Source organism: Passer domesticus, chromosome 7 (genome assembly GCF_036417665.1).
Source record: "Passer domesticus isolate bPasDom1 chromosome 7, bPasDom1.hap1, whole genome shotgun sequence".
In the NCBI taxonomy this organism is placed as follows: Eukaryota; Metazoa; Chordata; class Aves; order Passeriformes; family Passeridae; genus Passer; species Passer domesticus.
In genome coordinates, this window is record NC_087480.1 from 47,562,284 (window position 1) to 47,582,442 (window position 20,159).

At 38.4% G+C, this 20,159-nt stretch overlaps 1 protein-coding gene across 4 annotated transcripts in view; it reads left to right on the top strand.

Annotated features, from left to right (window-relative positions):
* Positions 1–20,159, top strand: part of LOC135305114 (uncharacterized) — a 494,456-nt gene that overhangs the window by 266,510 nt on the left and 207,787 nt on the right. Inside the window, exon 12 of one of the 4 annotated variants that reach the window (XM_064428373.1) lies at positions 5,347–5,387. The exons of the other annotated variants lie outside the window; for them this stretch is intronic. Coding sequence (XP_064284443.1) covers positions 5,347–5,387 — 41 coding nt within the window. The remainder of the gene's footprint in view (positions 1–5,346; positions 5,388–20,159) is intronic. 4 annotated transcript variants of the gene reach the window in all.

Genomic DNA, 20,159 nt, shown 5'->3' on the forward strand with positions numbered 1-20,159 from the left:
AGTAAGTTAGTAAGAATTCCCACCATAGGACACTTAAGTCCTATGCCTTTCTTCTGGAAGTTTTTGTAGCAAAATTGTTTAAAACTTAATTGTATCAGTCTAGATAAAGACTAAGGTAGGAGCTGAGCAATCTGATTTTCATTGTAGCCTGTTTGTAACAAGGTCCTGTGAAAATAATTTGTAAACCTTTCATGGATAATCTTCCAGAGGCATTGTGATATTCTTGAAGGACTTCCAATTTTTCCTGCTTTTACTGATAGCAATTGACCAGTTTTTTGCCTTAGGGATGACCAGCTTTAAACCTTGTTTAAACTTTTACTGACAAGTTGAATTCTGGTCTACTAGGAAAGCAATGATTTAAGCATCCTATTCATTAATTTTCAAAAATTCATTGTAACCTGTTCATACTTGCTCACAAAAATGATGGCTCCATGGAATACTTGGTGACTGCTGCTGCATTTGGGCCATGAAACTTGCTGGTATTATTTAAACTTCTCTCTAGTGCCTAACAGTGAACACTTGGTCTAATTGCAAGCTGCTGTGGAAATGTATTCTGAGTTGCTCTTACAACAGCATTTCATGAGCTGCTCAAAGTTTGAGTCCTCACAACCCAGCTCCATGTGTTGGTTATGATGTACCTGTCTTAACCTTCTGTATCCTCCATAGCCAGGCCTTCACACCTGTTCTCCCAGGGAGGCGTGTTGTAGTCTGGGAAATCCTTGCTAGATTTTAGTTAATAATGTTCCTCACCTTTGCTATATATTTAGTGAATTAGTTACAGATGCTAACATTGAATATCTCTCTTTTGGTTTCAGAGTTTGTCCATTTTGAGATGACCAGGAGAGTTTATATTTGGCATAATTTTTTTCATCCTCCTTCCAAACTCCAGCAACTCCTTATGCATTAGTTTCACTTGTTTTGTATTATGATTTTTTTCTTTGAAATTTTACAAACTATAGACTTACTCATTTTTAATGAATGTGTGGCTCTGGAGTGTGAAGGGTCCAGATGTCCTCTCTTCATGGACTGCAGCAGATTTTGGATTCTCCTATACAAAACCTGACATTGAACCATATGGAATTTCTATAGTAATTTTATAGAAAAGATTACTATTCTGACAACTATGTTTCTCTTATGAGTATCAAAGCATATTATTTGGGAATTTACAGTGAAAAGTGTATTTCAAAATATTGTAGCACTCATTTTTATATTTTGGAGGTCCTAAGGTGACTAGCAGCTTTCATACCAAATCAAATCAAGTCTGTAGTGCAGTGCAGGCACTGAGTTCTTCTGTGTCATGTACCTAAACAAGTCCTCGTGTGTGGGAAACAGTCTCTGTTTCTGGGGCTGAAGTATCAGCACCTGCAGCACTTGGAGGAGTGGACTGTTTCTCACAGCTAGAAGAGTGCAAGGGAGGGTCTGAATTATAGTCCACGTAGCAAAATAACTACCTTCTCCATTGTGAGCATTGTGAATATATAATTATTTAGTGACAGCAGATAGTTTAACATTCACCTTCTATTAGCTGGTTACTGATTCTACTGTGTTCACTTGCCTGCTTGGCAAATTGAAAAAAATACAATCAAAACAAAGAAATGGAGCTGTCTGCACTCTGGAAAGGACTTTAGATTTGTCTCTGACAGTGATCCATGGCAGACACTTGAGATAACAAGTGTCTTCATTTGTCCTACATTAGGAAGGTGTGGGATGATTTTTCTCCCAATTCAATGCATTGATAATACATAATGTTCTGAGATTGGTTTAAATTTGGAAGAAAGTACTTTATTACTCCTTTAAAAGTGCTTTTTAAACTCAGTTCTGGTAACTGGCTTTTTTTGTTTGCTTCTGTAGAAGTTGCATGAGTTTTCTATATTGGAAAGTTTTTTGTGCAGTGTATGTCCAGTGGCTATAAATGGTACCAAATATTTTGAATTCTCCAACTTTTAACTTGTTTAAGGATTTTTTTGAGCTCTTTATCATGATAGAAAAGACATTATTTACTTTGTCTCTGCCATTCAATAGCATGCTTCCAATATGTTCTCATCTTGTTCATCTCCCTTCTACAGTAAATAGTCTTTTCAGAGCATTCAAACAGTCTGATTGTTATTCATTATATCTCACTCATCCAAAACTTCTTTATTCCTTTCTTCTGGCAGCTGTAGATTTTACTGGGGTTTTGTTTGCTTTTTTAGGTCTTGCTCTTGGCATAAAAGGTTCACATTTTCTATGTTGATGTACATTGCTGTTGTCAACAATTAATTTTGTTCCCTTTGCATTGCTGCTTGTGATATCTTAGCATATCATCATTGTCCTACTTTGTCCTGAGATAAATACCCCCCATACCCTGCAGATGCTGCCATCTCTCTGCTTCTGAACCTCCCAGAGCATTAACAGGTCATGAAATAGAAGAAGTCTTCAATAGTTAGCCTTCACCTATGCAGAAAATTGACCTGAATGCCACACTCAGCTTTCTGCTGCACAAATTTTTTATCTCTTCTAACCACTTGGCTTCCTTAGTAGGTTCTCATGAAGAAGCTTGTCACAGGCTCACTCTGCCTTGTGTCAGGTGGCTTTCCTTACCTTGCTGTAGTACTGACAGAGCTGTGCTGAATCTCAAGGGATTGAGACATAATTTCCTATTTGAATCAGTTTACCAAATTCACCTGGTCAGATATGTAATGGATGATTCAAGATTCTATTTCCTTGATCATTCTGAGATGACACTTATGCACTGAAGGGACAATATTCCCATGGCCTGAGTCCTTTGGAACAGTACCTTTCTCAAGTATGAGCTTGTCTTTTGCTAGCAGCCCAGCCAATTTATACTTAAGATCTTCTGGACTTTTGGTGTAATGTCATCATCTCTGTCTGATGACTCATTGTTTTTATAATTATAACTTTGCTGAAGAACCTTTTCCCTGACACCTCAATTTCATGAAGTATATCATCCTTATTAGCTTAGCAAAGAGGAAGGAGCTTGGATCATGGTCCTCACCTACAAATCTCTATGACATGCCTGGGAACATTAAAGCGTGCCCTGCAGTTCATGGTATTTTCTAATAAAACCAGATTTAGAGATATGACAATCCACCACAAGTAGCAATACTTTCCCCCCTCAAATTCTGGTCCTTTTTGCCACTTAATAAAAGTAGAGCAGTATATTGAGTCTTTTTCCTACCCTTTTCTCAATTTTCCAATTTACATGGTAATTTAATTGGTAACTGGGACAAATAAAATTTTGTGGATCGGTCCCATTTTTGTTCTCATTTGTCATTCAAGAGAAAATTAAAATTTTGGTTGAAAAATCACAACTTTCCATATAAAATGTTACATCAAAGTTACAGAGTTCAGCTTCCATTCCATTTTCATCTCACAATCACCTGAAATTCTTCCATTTGTTCTAATAAATTTGCTTCTGATATACATGTCATATTTATTTTGCCACCCATGAAATTGTTTGCTGGAATTTTAAAGAAAATAAAGGGAAAAAACCCCCTAGTGAATGGGATTTGAAAAGTGCCAAGCTTACAATCCAGAGAGAGCAGTACATAGCACCATTAAGGATAACAAGAAGAATAATTCTCTGGTGGGGACTCTAATAAATGTAGTCGTGTGCTGTACTAAAGAACACATGAAAATGGATGTGGTATAACAAAATTATTCATAAAGAGAGACGCAGACGGTTGTCATGCTGAGTGGTTACATGCAGTAATGTGGAGCACTAACAAGGTTACCACTAGAAGCAGAGGGCTGGGGTGCTCACAGATGTTTTCTAACTAGCATAGAGTGTAAACTGTTTTTATCTTAGAGTATATAGACAAAACTGGAGTTGAAAGGGTGCTAAATCTTTCTACTGATTGTTAATAATTCAGAGCCAAATGGCAATAACAGCTCATGTAGGTCAGTGTAACAACCACAGCAACTTCAAGATGTTTGATGGAAGGTTTTCAGGCTACATGCTTTACTGCTCTTTCTCCTGGATTATTTTTGATACACTGTGATCGTATTCTTACCCTGTCCTTTATAAATAAGCAATGAAATGTGTGCATGCATGTGTGTGTATGTGCAGACAAATGTCAATGACATATAGCAAACAAATTGAAATACTCATTGGAAAAGTTTACTGTGGAAGCAAGGAGCTCTTCCTAAGCTGCTACTGTAACATTTCAAACCGTAATGCTAGAAAACTAGAGGCTGAAACTTTGTTCCTATTCCTGAAGTACAAAATGTCTAGGAAGTGCAGTAATTCAGAGAGCTGGCTAAGTGTTGTTCCAGCAGCTCACTGAGCTAAAACATCATTTACCCGCAACATCAATATGATCTGAGTTTTATACTATCATTTAAACATTTAAACAGCAACAGATTTACAGCACAGACTCGAGATATGGCTGTAACTAATACTGTAACAAAATCAATCGACAAATGTTTTAGAGAAGGGCAGTCGCTGCAGGTCTCACTGATGTGTGCTTGTGTGCATAGCACAGTCACACCACTGTGCTTTGAATTCAGCTCATAGGAAGGAGTTTTAAGCTCAGGGATTTAAAGCATTCAGACTTCTTCAGACCAAAATCATATCAAGACATGGCTAGGAGTATCAGTGGCCATGAGCAAAGCCAATAAAAATCTTTGGAAGTGTTTTTCTACTGAAATTGGCCTTTGGGGATTTGCCTTTAAGATTACATTTTAATTGAAGTAGTGAGCCAGTTCTACATGTGGTGGAAGCGAGAGGGCTGCTAATATTAGAGCTCCTCAAGAGCCCTGCAGATTCTGCCAGGTTAGTTAAGGTGTTTCTAGTGGACTTAGACTTCAAGATGTGGAATGATGAAACAGTTTGTACTGTTTCATCAGTGCCTCACATCTTCAGAAGTTGATTTTAGGCAAGCTATTAGTGGTCATGGTGCTCAGCAGGGATAGCAGCTATTTGCTTTCACATTTTGGGTATTTCCATCAATCACATAAGCATTTTGTCACCTCCTAACATCCTGGGTTTAAAAATTTATATATAGAAACAGGATAAAAATGTAAAAGCTGAAAGGATGGACAGAATCTCTGTGACCTGTAGCAAAAAAATCTCTGTAATTATCAAGCATAAAAATTATAACTTGGAGCATTTACCTCCAGAAGTTATAATGTGCTGAACGCCTAATCCACAACCTCAGTCATTAAAGTTACTAAATAGGTTTTTCTTCATATACAGCTTTTTTACCCTGCATTTAATGGGCTTAGAGTGCCAACCTAGAAATAAAGACTTATATTGATTTTTATTTTGAGGTGAACATAAACTCTAGTATTCTAAGCCTATTTCATAAGAAACTAATTGTCTTTTTCTTTTATTATTTTCCCTAGATTGCCTACCGAGGAAGAGAGTCAGAAATAGAAATCATTAGGTAAATTTAAGAATTAAAATGTTCTTCTCTCACTTAAACAAGTAATTGCAATGAACAGTTTTCATGTGAAATAGGGGTTAAAATAATTTGATTTGTCTCTCAGTGGAGAGTGTTTGTACATGCAGCTTGAGAGGAGCAAGCAATACCAGGAAGGTAATTTTAGCTAATGTATTTTAGTCTACTTTTAGGACTGGCTGAAGGCACATGCATGATCTCTTTCTGTTGTGGAGCTGACAAGTTGTAACTTGTGAAATTACAAGAGCACAATCCCTTCTAAGCAGGAGCCTCTCTGCTAAGATATTAATTTGAGGTCCTCTTCTAATTGCCAACAGTAATCAGTTTGTTCATGTGGTAGAGGTATCTCTTGTTGGCAGAGGACAAAAGGGTTAATGAATAAGTGTTGCTAAAAAACAAACCCACGTGTTGCATTGGGAAATGTTTCTGCAATAGTGTGTCATTGTTCGGGTGAGGAAATGTCACGTGCAGCTTCAGACTATTTATACTGCCTAAAATCAATTTTGAAAAATGTAAGCACTGGCCACAGTGGGGCCCTAGCAAGGATTTGAAATAAACCTCCCAGGAGGAGGATGTAATTATTTTCTCTTAATATCTAAAATATCAGGTTTAAAGGGAGAAGGTAAAAGCATTCATTCAGCACAAGTGCCTCAGTGTGTTTATTGAATGGAATCACACAGTCTGGAGGCCAGCACTGTGCTGCCTCACATGCCTGCTATCCCACTAATTTTGCTGGGATTAGAGCGGGTGTAAATGAGCACAGAATTTAGCCACGGGATTCTAAATCCACTTTGGCTGAAAAACCACATGTGGGCATGTGTACACCTCCGTGCACAGACACTCACAGTCTGCCCTGCACCACTGCAGGTGGAGATTGCTGTGGTATGCTTGTGGGGTGGGGTCCCCATGGCAGGAATGCCAAAAATCTTTTTAATCTAATTCACCTCAGAGAAGTTATAGCTGGCCTTGACAGTGGTATTTTTGTCTTCAAAATGTAGTGCTATTTTAAAAACTAGTTAAACACACTTAGTTGAAGAAAGCTGTATTGCCTCATTAATTTGCATTTGTGAGCTTCCACCTGTCAGCCAGTTTGGCTGTGTTCAAATGAGACAGCCACACGCCAGCTTCTTTGAGCAGCAGCAAATGACCATGGGGAACTGAACAGGAAGAACTTGTAAACTCTTTGCACTGCTGAAAGATATCCACAAGTCTTTAATTCAGGAAGATAAACTTGGAGAGACTGCTATTGATGAGATATTCTTTTTTCCAGCTACAGAGATAGATGTAGAGCTGAACTCTGGCCATTTGTGTGTGTGAAACCAAAGTGAAAGTCCTATCCAGAAGGTTGTTCAGTTGCTCTGAAGATCTTTGAGGGCTGGGGGTCAGAGTGAGTCTTCCTATCTTAAGAATTGCCATAGTGTCTTATCTCCTAGTGATAATGCTAGGTCTCACAAAGTAGTGGAAATCTCTTGCAAATTATTTCCATTGCTCTTTGCAATCATTAGTAGAGAGTTTGTATTCTCCTGCTCTCAGGAGGGTCAACAAGCATCAGCAAGGATCTGCAAGGGTCTGTACATCTGTGTAATGTCAGGACCATGTCAAAATTAGAGTCAGAGCCTGAGCTCAAATTTCCGGTATATCCAGGTAACTGGAATCCAGATGCCATCTTTTACTCTGTGCCCATCTCTGAGTTTACTCAGATATAGTAGGAGCAGAACAAAACAAGCCAGGTCTGTCCAGCAGAGGAGATTTAAAAGTAAAGATGTGAGATCTACAGGAAGGATTGCTGCTATCTCTGGGCCATATTGTGTCATTGATTTTTAGGTTGATCTCTTAACTGATTCCAGTTGTGACTTAGACTTAAAAATTGATGATACAGTATGGCTTTACGTGATGAAGGGTAAGGGCTTGGGTTTGCTTGCAGCTGCAGTGATGTAAATCCTGAGTCACTGCACTCAGCTGGAGTTAGGTCACTCGTGCTGGAAGAGCTTAGGGCCTGTTCTTGTGGAGTCAGGGAGAGGACCCAGAGCACATCAGCTGCTTCAGCCCATCTGCACCCTCTCTCCCCTCAGCTATTCAGATAATTCAAGGCAGTTTACCTCTCTATGAAAAAAGAATAAACAAGAGTTGAAGTAACCACAGGATAAAAGCATGCACGCAGGCAATTATGATAGAGCAGCTGATGCACTGTAAGTTCACACCCTGTGTTACCCTGTGGTAACTTGTTTGTAAACTGGTTCTCTCTGAACATAGTACCAGAGAGCAGGCTGCAGCCTTTAAGTCACCCTAATGACTGCTTCTCAGACAATACTTGCAGCCTGTTAAGCTCTTACACGAAACAAAGAAAAGGGATGGGCTAAAAAAAGTCTTCCTTCTGGGGATATTTTCCCAAGCTTTTGAAGTAAGAACAGCCTAATAGTTCTTATGAGTTAGTATCTAATGATACTTAAACATAGTCCAATTGCTATTCCTAAGACTCCAGTTTCTGTCTGCTAGAATTTGTTATAGCTGTCAATAAACAAATCATGGTAATAATTACAGTGATGCCTGCTGATACCTCGGTGGTTAACATTTTTCATTAATTTTATTATAATTCTGTGTTTATTAGCAGTTGTAACTTGGACACAGAACCTGCTCTTCAAGATGAATTTACCCATATAATTATAAACGATTCCTTAATTTTTAAATCCTGGTATTTTTACATTTACAAAATGCCAAAAAATGTCTGTTTAAGAATGGTTTACCATGTAAGAAAGCTTTTTGTTATTTTTATTTGATAATGTAAAAATCCCATTGTTTGCCAGAATTCCACTCAGACCAACAATGAAACAAGTTAACACCTCAGATGCTGGGACATAATAAACTACAAAATGGCCCCAAGCATACATGTCTTTCCAGAAATCCTCAGATCTTGATGAATGCACGGAAATATTACTTGGGAACATACTGTGCTATTAGAGGTACTGAAACCCACACAACAGAGAACTAACTTCAGCCTTCAAATATATCCATGCAACTCAATGAACTACATTCTGATTAATGTTATAATTTGGCCCAGAAAATTTAGGGCAAAGGCTGAACCTTTTGGTTAACACAACTGCACTGAGCCATTGCATGAGTCTCAACCCTCTTTTTTGTCTTACAAATCATTGGCCCTGAAATACCTATTAAAGGCATAAATGGGTAATTTATAGATGAAGGGCCAAATTCACCAATGCGGGGTCTGGAAGATATAAATAACACTTTCTTGTTTCAGCATGGCTCGTTGCACTCTGCCTTCCTTTGGTGTTTTCTGATGATGGAAGGAGATTAATTTAATTTGTGGTTGGGATTTCGTATGAGCCTTGCTGTTAGCGGCTGCTGAATCAGTGCATTCCTCTGTTACTCTGGTCATTTGCTCCTTGGCTGTCTAGCAGACATTTTGGGCAGCTGTGGTACTTGCATTCCTCTACTACCACCACTGAAGAGGACCCTGGGCTTTGCACAGATTGGTAGAAGCTGTGACATAATTTTGGTTTGACTTGGTTATGGAATTTAAGCTTAAATTTGTTACTTCTGATCAGTACTGCTGAGTATCAGTCTCCTAATCAACACTCTGCTTGAACACATATTTTTTTAGATTAATGATATAATCAACCAATTGTAGATCAAGAAAAAAGTCTGCTCTAGAAATCAAAATTGTGTTTTGATTGGGTTATATTGGAATATTTATGGAAAAATTCCTTTGACCAGAAAAACTATAATAAACTACATGCTACATTAAACCTTAAAAAATGGACCTGCTTTATATTGCTTCCAAAGGGCAGATCATAATCCAACAGTATCTGGTCAATGCTGATGGATAAATGGGCACTGTACTTAAAACACTGGGGAGCCTTGAGGCAGGAAATGATATTCATTTATAGGTACTGGTGCTTCGTTAGGAAATCATTGCTGTGAACCAAGATTTTACTAGTTCTTGTAATGTAAAAATCTGATTACTTTGATTCTGTTCATTGGTGACTTTTCAACTAGAGGCTTTAGCAATAAATTTGAACAAAACAGAGACTGTTCAATTTCAAAGCTATTCCAGGAAAAAAAAACACCTCAGCTAGTGTTTTATATTATAATTTATGCCATCTATCATTCTAATAGATTTTCTCTATGATTTTTCCATGATATCATGAGTTCAAAATACTATCTTTTCTCCTTGATATTGTGCTTTTTAGCAAAGCAGTCCCTTTTCTAGTTCTGTCCTTTGAAGTAGCTCATAGCACAAGAGGTCCAGCATTAAGAGTATTTAGACTAAACCATGCAAAAACCCCAATGGAAGTCGGCAGGTAAGCAAGAATCAGCTCTTAAAAACTGGAAAACAAACCAAAATGTTTTAGAGAACAAGGGGGTGGGGGTGACTGAATCCTTTTTATGTATACAAAAGCAAATAGGATCAAGTTTTGCATATCATGTACTCTAATATTCTTAATTAGAAAAAAAATTAATATATTGGGATTAATTTTCTGGAATCCAGAAAATCCTATATTCGGAATAAACGTAATAAGGTTTCTGTAATAATTGCCATGCTGCAGGGATGTTACAGACAAGCAGATTGCATGTGGTTTCAGTGTATACACATACATGTATTTACATGGACTTTTCCCTCAAATTAGGAAGAGACTCTATGACCAGGACATGGTCACTACCTTTCTGCAAGGAATTACTTTTTGGTGTTGTGTGTAAACTTTTAATTGGCTTCATAAATCAAATTTATAGTGTCATTTGTTGAGGTATGTTGTATGTAGCACTTCTTTGCCAGTGGTCTTTGAAAAAAACAGTAGACAACAAGGGATGGACCCTACTGCTGGGCTGTAAAGAGAGGTGCTGCATTTCTGTCAGCTATGAGGAGATACATGTGCTGTGTTTCCAGTTACTTAACTGCATTATAAAAATAAGCAATATAAACTTTTCCACAGATTAGTTCTATACCTTAAACACTGCTCTCTTTTGTCATGGATGACAAGGAAGCTGCCCATGGAAGTATGTTTTGCAGTGTAAACTTAGGTATGGCACACAAGAACCTTGAACTAACCAGTGAATGCATCCATCTTTTGAGTTATTACAGGGGCACAGCTTAACTTACTGAAGTGAGGTACTCTCACTCCATGTTAGTAAGATGCCTGAAAATCCTACATTGTATGTGAATAGCTCAGCTCAGGGCAACCCATTTAAAGAGGCTCTGTCCACACTGTGAACTTGAACCATTTTCTTATATGTGACAGAGGATGCAGAACTGTACATACTCTAGTCTCCATTTTAGATGGATACCTATGCCAGCAGTATTGTAAGTACCATGCACAGTCTGCCTCCATCACATTCTTTTTAGGCCCAGTATGTTGGTATTCATTATGCTACATGAGAACAATAATTATGTTTTAATAAAGTTTGCAGAATAATGTGCCCATCAGACTAGGATTATTTACATAGACCACATAGTTGTAGTTTGGAGTTTTTGTATATGCAGATAAATCAGAACAATGTCTTTCCAATATTTCCATGTGTATGTTTTATTTTTTTAAATACAAGAAATATAAAACAAAGAAAGTGAGAGCTATGAGAATGATTAGACGTCTTGTAAAAGGTTTCTTAGTGCTGCTGCTGACCTTCTCAGTCTGTTCTGCTTTGCTTTGGTACGTTTAACTGCCCCGGGAGGTCATTATCAGACAGTGGTGACTGTTTTGTCAGGTCTTATTGTTTAATTAGATCACAGTTTATGTCAAAATTCTAAAATTCTTTTGGCACATGCCAAAATTTTCACAGTTTTTAGTTTTTAAGTTGAAATATTTCTCAAACAATAAGCAGCAGCTACAAGGGAGTAGACAAATTTATTTAATATTTACAGTGTGCACTTAAAAAATTGTGCCTTGGGTTAAATTCATTGAAATGTGACATCTTATTTTCAAGAGTATCCTATGGGTAGTCCCTTGAAACTTGTATTGACATTAATATAAGCCTTAAGAAATAGGCCTGGTGAAGCTCACGTTATCTATAGTAAAGCTAATTTTTTCTACTGATCTTGCCTCCAATCATCTGCAATGGTATAAGACTGTGTAAACAAACCCTCATCTACAGAATTAGAAAATTATGTTTTTGATATGCCTTTCCTGCCCTTGAAATTATATGCCTGAAGTATGCAGTCTGTGATGTACCATGTTCCAGTAATGGTAAGATAATTGGTACAAATATCTAGACTAGAGCTAAATGCCAAACAGCCATGCCACAAATTTGTTGCTTGGATGATCTACCTGTTCCTGAATAAGGCAACCTACCTATTTTTTTATTTACCATATTTAATTAGAAATGAATGGAAAAGAGGTGTATTACTCATTCCTCAGCATTCTAGTCAAGAATAAATTTTCAGCTGCCATATTCTTATTCATCTTGTACAGAGCCAAATCAGTTAGTGCCTTTGGAAAGATGCAGTGCTCAAACTGAGCCAAGAGTGATGATGTTCAAAGGATCAAAACATTGAGTGACCTCATACAGGTCCTATATTCTGGAAAATGTGTCTCCTTTTTCCAGTTCTCTTGTATGGCCTGATGAAGTGTATTATCTCTCTCAAGACACTTGGTGTCTTTGAGCAAAATAGACCTAAAAGCCCTAAATCTCCCTCACAATTAGTAAGGTTGTTCTGTGTCTTGATGCTTCAGTGTATGAGGCAGGAAATCATACTGACTTTGGGGTGTAATTTGTTTCTCCAGAACTATCATCCTTCAATATCTCAGTTTCACTTTTCCCCAAGCATTTCTCTGTTGAATATTTATAGTGATTGACCCCACTGCCAGGGATTGCCGTGAGCTCTTTTGTTCATCAGGGCTTGGGCATTTGATAGAGCAGGTCTGTGCTACACCTGCAGATCAAGCACTATTGGTGTCCCTCCAGGTGTAACACAGGTGCTGAATCACTCACAGACACAGATAAGTGACAAATGTTGAACCCAGACAGGAGCAAAAGGTGGTGTAAGGTAAGGACTAATTACTGCTGCTGTTGGAAGCAAAGCCTATAAGTAGAGCAGATATAAAATGAGGCTGCCCCAAACAGGCTGGAGCTCCTTTGGAGTGACTGTGGGGAGGGAGAATTGGCTTGAGAACCCTAATATCTCCTACCTTGTACTTTTTGAAGGCAAAATGACAGAAAATAATGACTGATGCACTGAGGAAAGGTCCAAAAGTGACCATATGCTAGTCTATGGTTTGGGTTTGAGGTTTCCAGCGCTCATGAAAGCTGTGAACCCTCATCATGAAGGCAGCAAAGTGAACAGGCTTTCTGCCAAGAGCAGTCACGAGGGGACAGTGTACAAAACGGGCAGCCAAGAGTGTGTTGTGGTAATCTTAATCAGGCATATTCTCAATTGTAAACAAGATCTAAACCTACCTGAGGCCTGAAGGGACAATCAGCCCAGGTGTGAATTTGTCTCCATTTCCCTGCCCTTCCCCTTTGGCCAAAGCAAGGGGCATTGGGCAAGCCAAACCTGCCCTGCATGCACCCACGGTTCAGTCACTTGATGTGCTCAAGGCCTGGTCATATCATTCATTTCCTGCCAAATGGCTCCTGTTTGACTAATGCTGCCCTGTTGTATCTGAGGTGGGGTGTTTTCTAGCCTGGAGCCAAGCTGGGCCCCTCCCAGGATCAGGCACAGCCTCAGTTATGCTTTCTGTCACATTAAACCTTTCCCATGCTGGAGAAATTGTGCAGCCCTCTACTGCCTGGGTAGAGACTTGCAGACAAATTTTATTGCCAGTCCCTTTGGATCTACACTCAGCGTTTTTTCAGACTGGCCGTTTATTTTTATTTTAGCCCTTCTCTATTAACTCACTCCGTGGTAGCTTTTGATAACTGCCCCAGTTGCAGGGCTTTGCTCAAGTATGTTCCTAGGAGGTGTACAAGCTGCACTTCCCCACCATGTTTGTTCTCTGTAGTATGTACTTGTTGTCAGATTCCCTAATTGCTCCATTTCTGTGTGGCACATAAAAGCCATCTCAGAAAGTATCCTCTGTTTACTATGTTGACTTATAGAGGCTGGAGAGAAAGCAGAGAGGAGCCTTTCACCCTCACAGCTCTATAGAGAAGATCATCATGTTAACTCTGCATAGCTGGGGATAGGGCCAACTCTCTGAGGATAAGCATGCCCCATCTTTTCCCATGCCTCAAAGCATGAGGAAAAACAGATCCACTCTAGATGTGAAAGGGGTTTTGAAAAATTGGTCAGGAGTGTGAACCATTTCTGCAAGGTCTTTGCTATAATGCATAAATTTGTATCTCATTTACAGAGGGAAGGTTTGGGAGAAAACCTAGCTCAGTCTTCAGCCCAGTTCTTGACTGATAAAGGCTCATTTTGTTTGACAAAATGACTCTGTTTATTTGGCATCTGATGAATCCGCCTTTTTCTCCTTCTAAACCTCTTTGGTGAGCTGCAGTTAAGGCTTTCTGTTACTATTTTATTATGAATACTATGTGAGGGATAAGTGTGTATATTGTGTTGCATACATGTAATATAAGACAGTCTCTGCCCTGAGATACTGGCAGTGTAATACAGAAACAGTTAATGTAGAATGTGAGAAATCCAATTTTCTTTTAATTTTAGATAAATGAAGTAGTAGTTAATGTAGTAAAAAAATAGTAAACAAATGTAGTTAATAAGGCATCTAGAACAATTTTTTTAAAACTTCAATTACCAAATTTATTTTGACAAAGTTTGAGAAATTAAATTGATAAAATCATGCAATGTGACAATATTTATACTCAGCATCAATATGTATAGTAGAATGTTTTAGGCTAAGTTCATAAGGCTGTAACTGCTTTGTAGCAGATACTACAGTGTCACATGACTTTCCTAAAGAACAGTATTGACAAGCAAATAAATGCTGGTGGTGGTATTAAAAGAGCACATTGTGTACAGATATTTGTAAACACAGTATGCTATTAAATTATTACTTAGTGAAGATATTTATTCAATTATTAAATAACTCCCAATTACCAAGTACAATTGGAACTTTAGTGCTAAACTGCTGTATTAGATAGGAGCAGTGTGCAATTATGGTTTCCCATAGTTATCTATAAGCTCTTTTCAGAGAATTAGCTCACGTCAGCCCTCCCCACAAGCAACTGATTACCTGAATATCTGTGGATTCATTGTGTCTGGCACACAAGCTCTCATTGCCCAGAGCCCTTTCTAGCTACTAATAACACCTTCCCAAAGCATTACTATGGTGTTTGAGACGTGCTCATGGTATTCTGAGCTCTGCCAATGAGGTATTTTCAAAGCTCTCTCCCAGTGTGTTTCTGGCATTGTAACCAGCGCAGGGCTTTGTTTATGGTACAGGCATTAGCATAGGGCAGACTGATGTGAACATGCCCACAGGGCTCCTAGTGGGGTCTCAGCACCTTACAGCACCATTTTGACTTTGACAATTACTCCTGGGTCCACTGTTGTGGCCAACTGATTGCTTTCTGACACAGGGTAATGGGAGTTGCTGCCTCAGATTGAAGCAAAATGCAACCAAACCTGCACACAAGGAGGCTCTCCTGACCCCTGCCTGGGGTCAGGGAGACCAGGGTGCTATGGAGAAAATTGTTGAATTTGAACTAGTTTGGCCTGCACATGCTGTAATATATGATGTTTATATATATCTCCAGCAAGTAAGATGCTGTTTAAGCTAATGGTAAATGGATAGAAAAGATGCTGTACCATCTTTCTCTCTCACACTTTGAGTCTCACCAGGTTTTGTTCTCCTCTTCCTAGAGGGTGGATTGCAGATGGAGCAGTTGCCTGACATTTATAAAGTGACTTCTCTCCTATTTAATTTTCAACAGTGCTGTTAATAAGTTCTTAAAGCTGCTCTATTAACTTAGCATGTGGTGGCTTTCTGTGCTCTCTCTGCCTTCTCTGTGCATTCTCTGTTGGCTCTTTGTAACCTGCAAACCTTAGTCATCTCTGTAGATTTATGTATTATAGCAATAGATTGGAATTAGGTGTCTAGCCCACACAAACCTCATTCTACTCATGAAACATATTCCTAAAGCCGTGGCTTTGATGTCACTATTAATCAGCACTTGACTTTCAGTTAGATTTCTAGTTTGCAAATGTGGGGATCAAAACAGATATTCAGGTTTGTTGAGGGCTGTTTGAATGGCTTCAGGCTGCTCTTTGAGACTTTACTGGGGTGAAGCAAATGCGCAAACAAAACGTTCTGTTAGCAAAATGAGAAGCTTTTAATTTTCCTTTAACAGGTTAGGAATTTAGATTAACTTGTTCACATCATCATGAATCACCAATGCAGCGTCTAAGGTATGTTTTGGTTGTTATTACTTCAGGATGTGTGTAGCTACTGAATGAACAAACCCAGGCTTTTTTATACTGAGTGAAGATAGTGAAATGAAAAGTTTGCAAAGGCAATTGATAATACTGTCAGTGGGTGACTGTTCCCAGACACAGACACAGTATTTTAGGGTGGTATGGGAGGTCTGTCAAATTCTCTGGATAGAAGTTGACCTCTGAAAAGTGTGTATGCAGTACCTGTCTTTTGAAAACTAAGCTGTAGACATGCTTGCTCTGTTCCCTGTCCTGCTGATCAGGCTTTGCAGAGTGGATTCCATTAGAAGGGATTCCAGAACAAAGTGAACAAGGGAGTTTCCCCCCCTTCAGCATAAATTGTGGCATGGTGGTTACAGGAAAGATGAGTATAAGGCAATCTCAGTGCCTCCTGAGGGAGTTGGGAGAGAACCTGGGTAGGGCTCTGTCATTAAAAAAAAAGTAGAAATTGCATCCTATACTAATTGCAAATGTCAGGTGTTTGGATCTTATCAAGAACCCTTTGAAAACAGGAGTCTTCATATACCCTTATATAATGCTTAGTAGCAGTTACTGTAGTTTTAAATTACATCTGCCCCAGAGCTAGCTGGTTTCAGCCAGAGTGGACCAAAAAGAGAGGCTTGCATCTCTATCTTTTTCGTCATATGGATAGGTCTTTTATCTTACATATCTAGGATTTAATATTTCAGGGGAGACTCTTGCAATCAGGATAGTATGTGTTGCCCTGAAAACGTAAGGACTTTGACACATAAATTATGAAACCAGAGTTGTTGATTGGTAACTGCAGAAATATGGGGGAATTAATCTTATTTTTCTCTTTATAGAAGGCTGAGAGAGGTTAGCATGTCAATACTTCATGCTTCTGTCAGAAAGAAAAGCAGAAGGAACAAAACCATAACTAAAACAAGATCCCAACATGCAGATTTGTCAGATATGTGATTGCGGGTCAAAGAGTTTTTAGCACATCCCAAAGGTTAGGGAGATGTAGGCTTAAGAGGCCCTGGTGGAACCAGCTTTGGAAACACTGGAATCTGTTAAACTCCACTGGCCACTTGCAGCGCTTGGGCTGTACTGGTGTACCCCACAGGCTGCCAAACCAGAAAGAGATCACTGGAAAGGTGCCTTTTAGCTGTAGTTTCTTCTCTTTCCAATTTACTGCTTTTCTTTATTTACTTTACTTTTTCTTTATTTACGATTCTCTTCCAACCTCTTAGAATGTGAACTATACTAATTTGGATATTGTATCCTCATATTTAAAGGCAATATGGAAGTCACACCTTACTTAGTTCACCGGAGTAACTAAATCTCAGTGTACATGTCTAAGTGAGTCTAAAAGGTGTTTAAAAATATATGATATGCACAGTGAGGGGTCTGGAAGAACAGGTAAGCTGCCCCAATTTAGACTTCCTCCAGACTTAATTGGCATTCTTCAATGTACTTAGACTCCCTTCGGTTGTTGGCCCAGCATCTTCTCATAAGTCAATTTCTACTTCACACTCTGGAAATAAAACAGAGTAGAAGCACATGATTTTGAATGTAATCAGACCTATTATCTGGTTTGATCATTATTTTGTAGAGATTTGATTGCTACTTATGATCTATAATAGAGGTCATTATTTTATTACATGCTTTCTGAGTATGATTAAGTCACTTAAATGAAGGCTTTCTTTCAGTTTAAGTTAGTAAGAATAAAATACTTGTGATTTCATGTAAATAAATCCAAATTTCCACAAATCTGCATGCATTGTATTATGAAAGCTTTTTGTTTGAGTATACAGATACAAGTAAATTAGTAAAGTATAGAACTTTGTGCAAACTAAAAATATAATTTTTATAGAAAAATTTTTTTTGTTTTAAATTATATATAAATGGTCTCCAATGCTGCAATCCCGTTATTCATGTGACAGGCTTTGAGAGTGAAAGATATGTAGTTTTTTCTTGGATATGTGGCCCTTAACAGGAAAAGGAAAGCAGTATTGCTCAACAAACTTGAGTGTTCCAAAAATACATTTTTTATGTTGTTAACATTTACTTTATTGAAAGTTATTTGGTGAGGTGCATAATTGTTCAACTGCATTGCAGATTTGAGAGTTAGGTTTTATCCACAAGTATTGTTCCCTCAGATAGTTTTCCTCAGATTTCTTCCTCATTACAAACCTGTAATGAACTCTAGCAAGTCTTTCATGCTTCTGGGGAAAACTAAGATAAGTCAGTGTTAGTCAGTCTTGAGTAAGCTGTAAATTGCCGGATAGAGATATTTGCCCGTCTTGTTAAATTGAGGATCTGGAAGAGAAAGAACAAAGAGTGGGTAATGAATTAGTTGGGCAGCTCTTCCAAGGAGGCAAGAGATGTGTATGTCTCCAGAAATCACAAAAAGTTGAAATTATGTACAAGAGAATTAGGATGAGAGAGCATGATCCTGGATGGAGAGACTCTGGACCCGAGGAAGGGTGACTGCTGGCACATGTTGGACTGAATATGCTGGATGTGATGGTCTCTTCACGCACTGCTATCTCTTGATGTGACCAGTTCTGCCTGAGCCCAGACGTTCGTCCTGCATCAGTGCTATGGCTGGTCAAAAGCAGTTTAGCAACAGAAATGTACAAGAGATGTGACTTTTGGCCGAGCTGTTTCATGACCCGTTCTCAGTAAAACGCTCAGACCCTTTCAACCCTCACATGAACTGAGGACTCTAAAACAATCTACAGAAATAGCTTTCTTACACACACCACTGAACTGGTCCCAGTGCATGAAAGGAGGGTTCCTTTGCCCATCAAGCCACAATAATTTCTCCCCATCATTTACATTATTTACACCAAATTTTTGTATCATTTCTATAGGCTCTGTTCTCAAATAAAGTGTTTGGTATGGTTACCTATTACATGGGAAGCAGGGAGGCCAAGCACAGCTACTACTGGTAATAAAAATGTTCACCTGCACAGCAGGCAAAAACATCAGGAGATTAGGGAAGATTGCTTCTCAATGTGATTTGTTTTTCACCAAATAAACTGATCTATAACATTCTGCAGAACCTTTCAGAAAGGAGGGTCAGTTTGGCAGCAGCAAGATGTAGTTCAAATGTATCTCAGAAAGAGCCATGAGATATCATACATAGCAGGTTCACCACTGACTTATTGTACTCAAACTAGAGAGCTCATGTGCGCCTCTTGAGGTATTGTTTAGCTCAGGAACCCTTCCTTTTGTATTAAATGTTCTTTCTCCAAGTTTTTTCCAATGGACTGGTAACAATCGGAGCTTACCAGTTTTTTGAATGGCTGCTATTTGTGTCTGTAACTGAAGACTTGCTGGGAAAGCTTTATGTAATGCTAGGAGTTCAGATGCATTACTGTGATATGCAAATAGCTATTTGTGGTTTGTTAGGGAAATCAAGGCTGGAGAGGGCTATATTTTTTTTCCATCTTAGATTCCAAATGAGGTAATTTTGCTCTATTAAAAAACGCTGGGTTGGGGAAGACTGTGATTCAACTCTTTTTGTTTTGGTGCAATTTTTTTTTTTACTGAAGGGGGTTGAACTTGGAAATGTTTGAATATCCTTTCCCAACTCTCCTTTGACTGAAGATTGTCCCATAATTTCTATGCAGCTGCCACAACTGGGTCTGTGTTTGTACTTCAGGAGAGCTTAGCTTCTTTGTCTTGGAACACTGTCCTTACATAAAGACAGTATCTGAAGTACTAATTGCATAAATAATATTTTTCCATAGAAAATGCCTTCTCAATTTGCTGTGGAAGCTGCTTAGGCCTGTCTTTTCTGTGTACCATAACTTTCTCTGTACGTGGTTTCTGAGCTAAGGATGCATCAAAATAGTGGCTGAACCAAACAGACATTTTTTCCTGGACCTGCCTCAGAAAGCAGCATTGCAAATTGAAATTCCATTTTTAAATTCAACTTCTCCCTCTTGGAAAAAATTCACTAAAGTCAAAGTATCACTTTTTATAGTCTCAGTAACTCTTTCAGGATTTTCAAAGTCAATCCAGCTCTAAGCTGAAGTAATTATGGCACATGCTATAAACCACAAGCACTGTAAACTCAGCATGGACTACTATATCACCATCTTGGAATCATATCAATCTCCTTTTACTTTAATTTGCTTTACACACTGTTTCTTTGGTGGTTTTTTCTTACCTCATATTTGTCTATTCATCTATTAAAAGAATTGAGAATGTGGCCTGTTCCAAATCCATAAAAAGATAGGACACTTTTGGAGCCGTGGAACTTGGAATTAAAGTGGCTTTAAAATAAAAAATAATGAATAGTACATTTTTCTCCATGCTGTCTTTTCTAATGGAAGGCAGTATACTATTAACTTAAGGCTCTTGGTAGATGAGAATGTGCCTCCCAGCAGTGAGATCCATTTGCCCTAATTTTTTATTGTATTTTTTAATTTATTTTT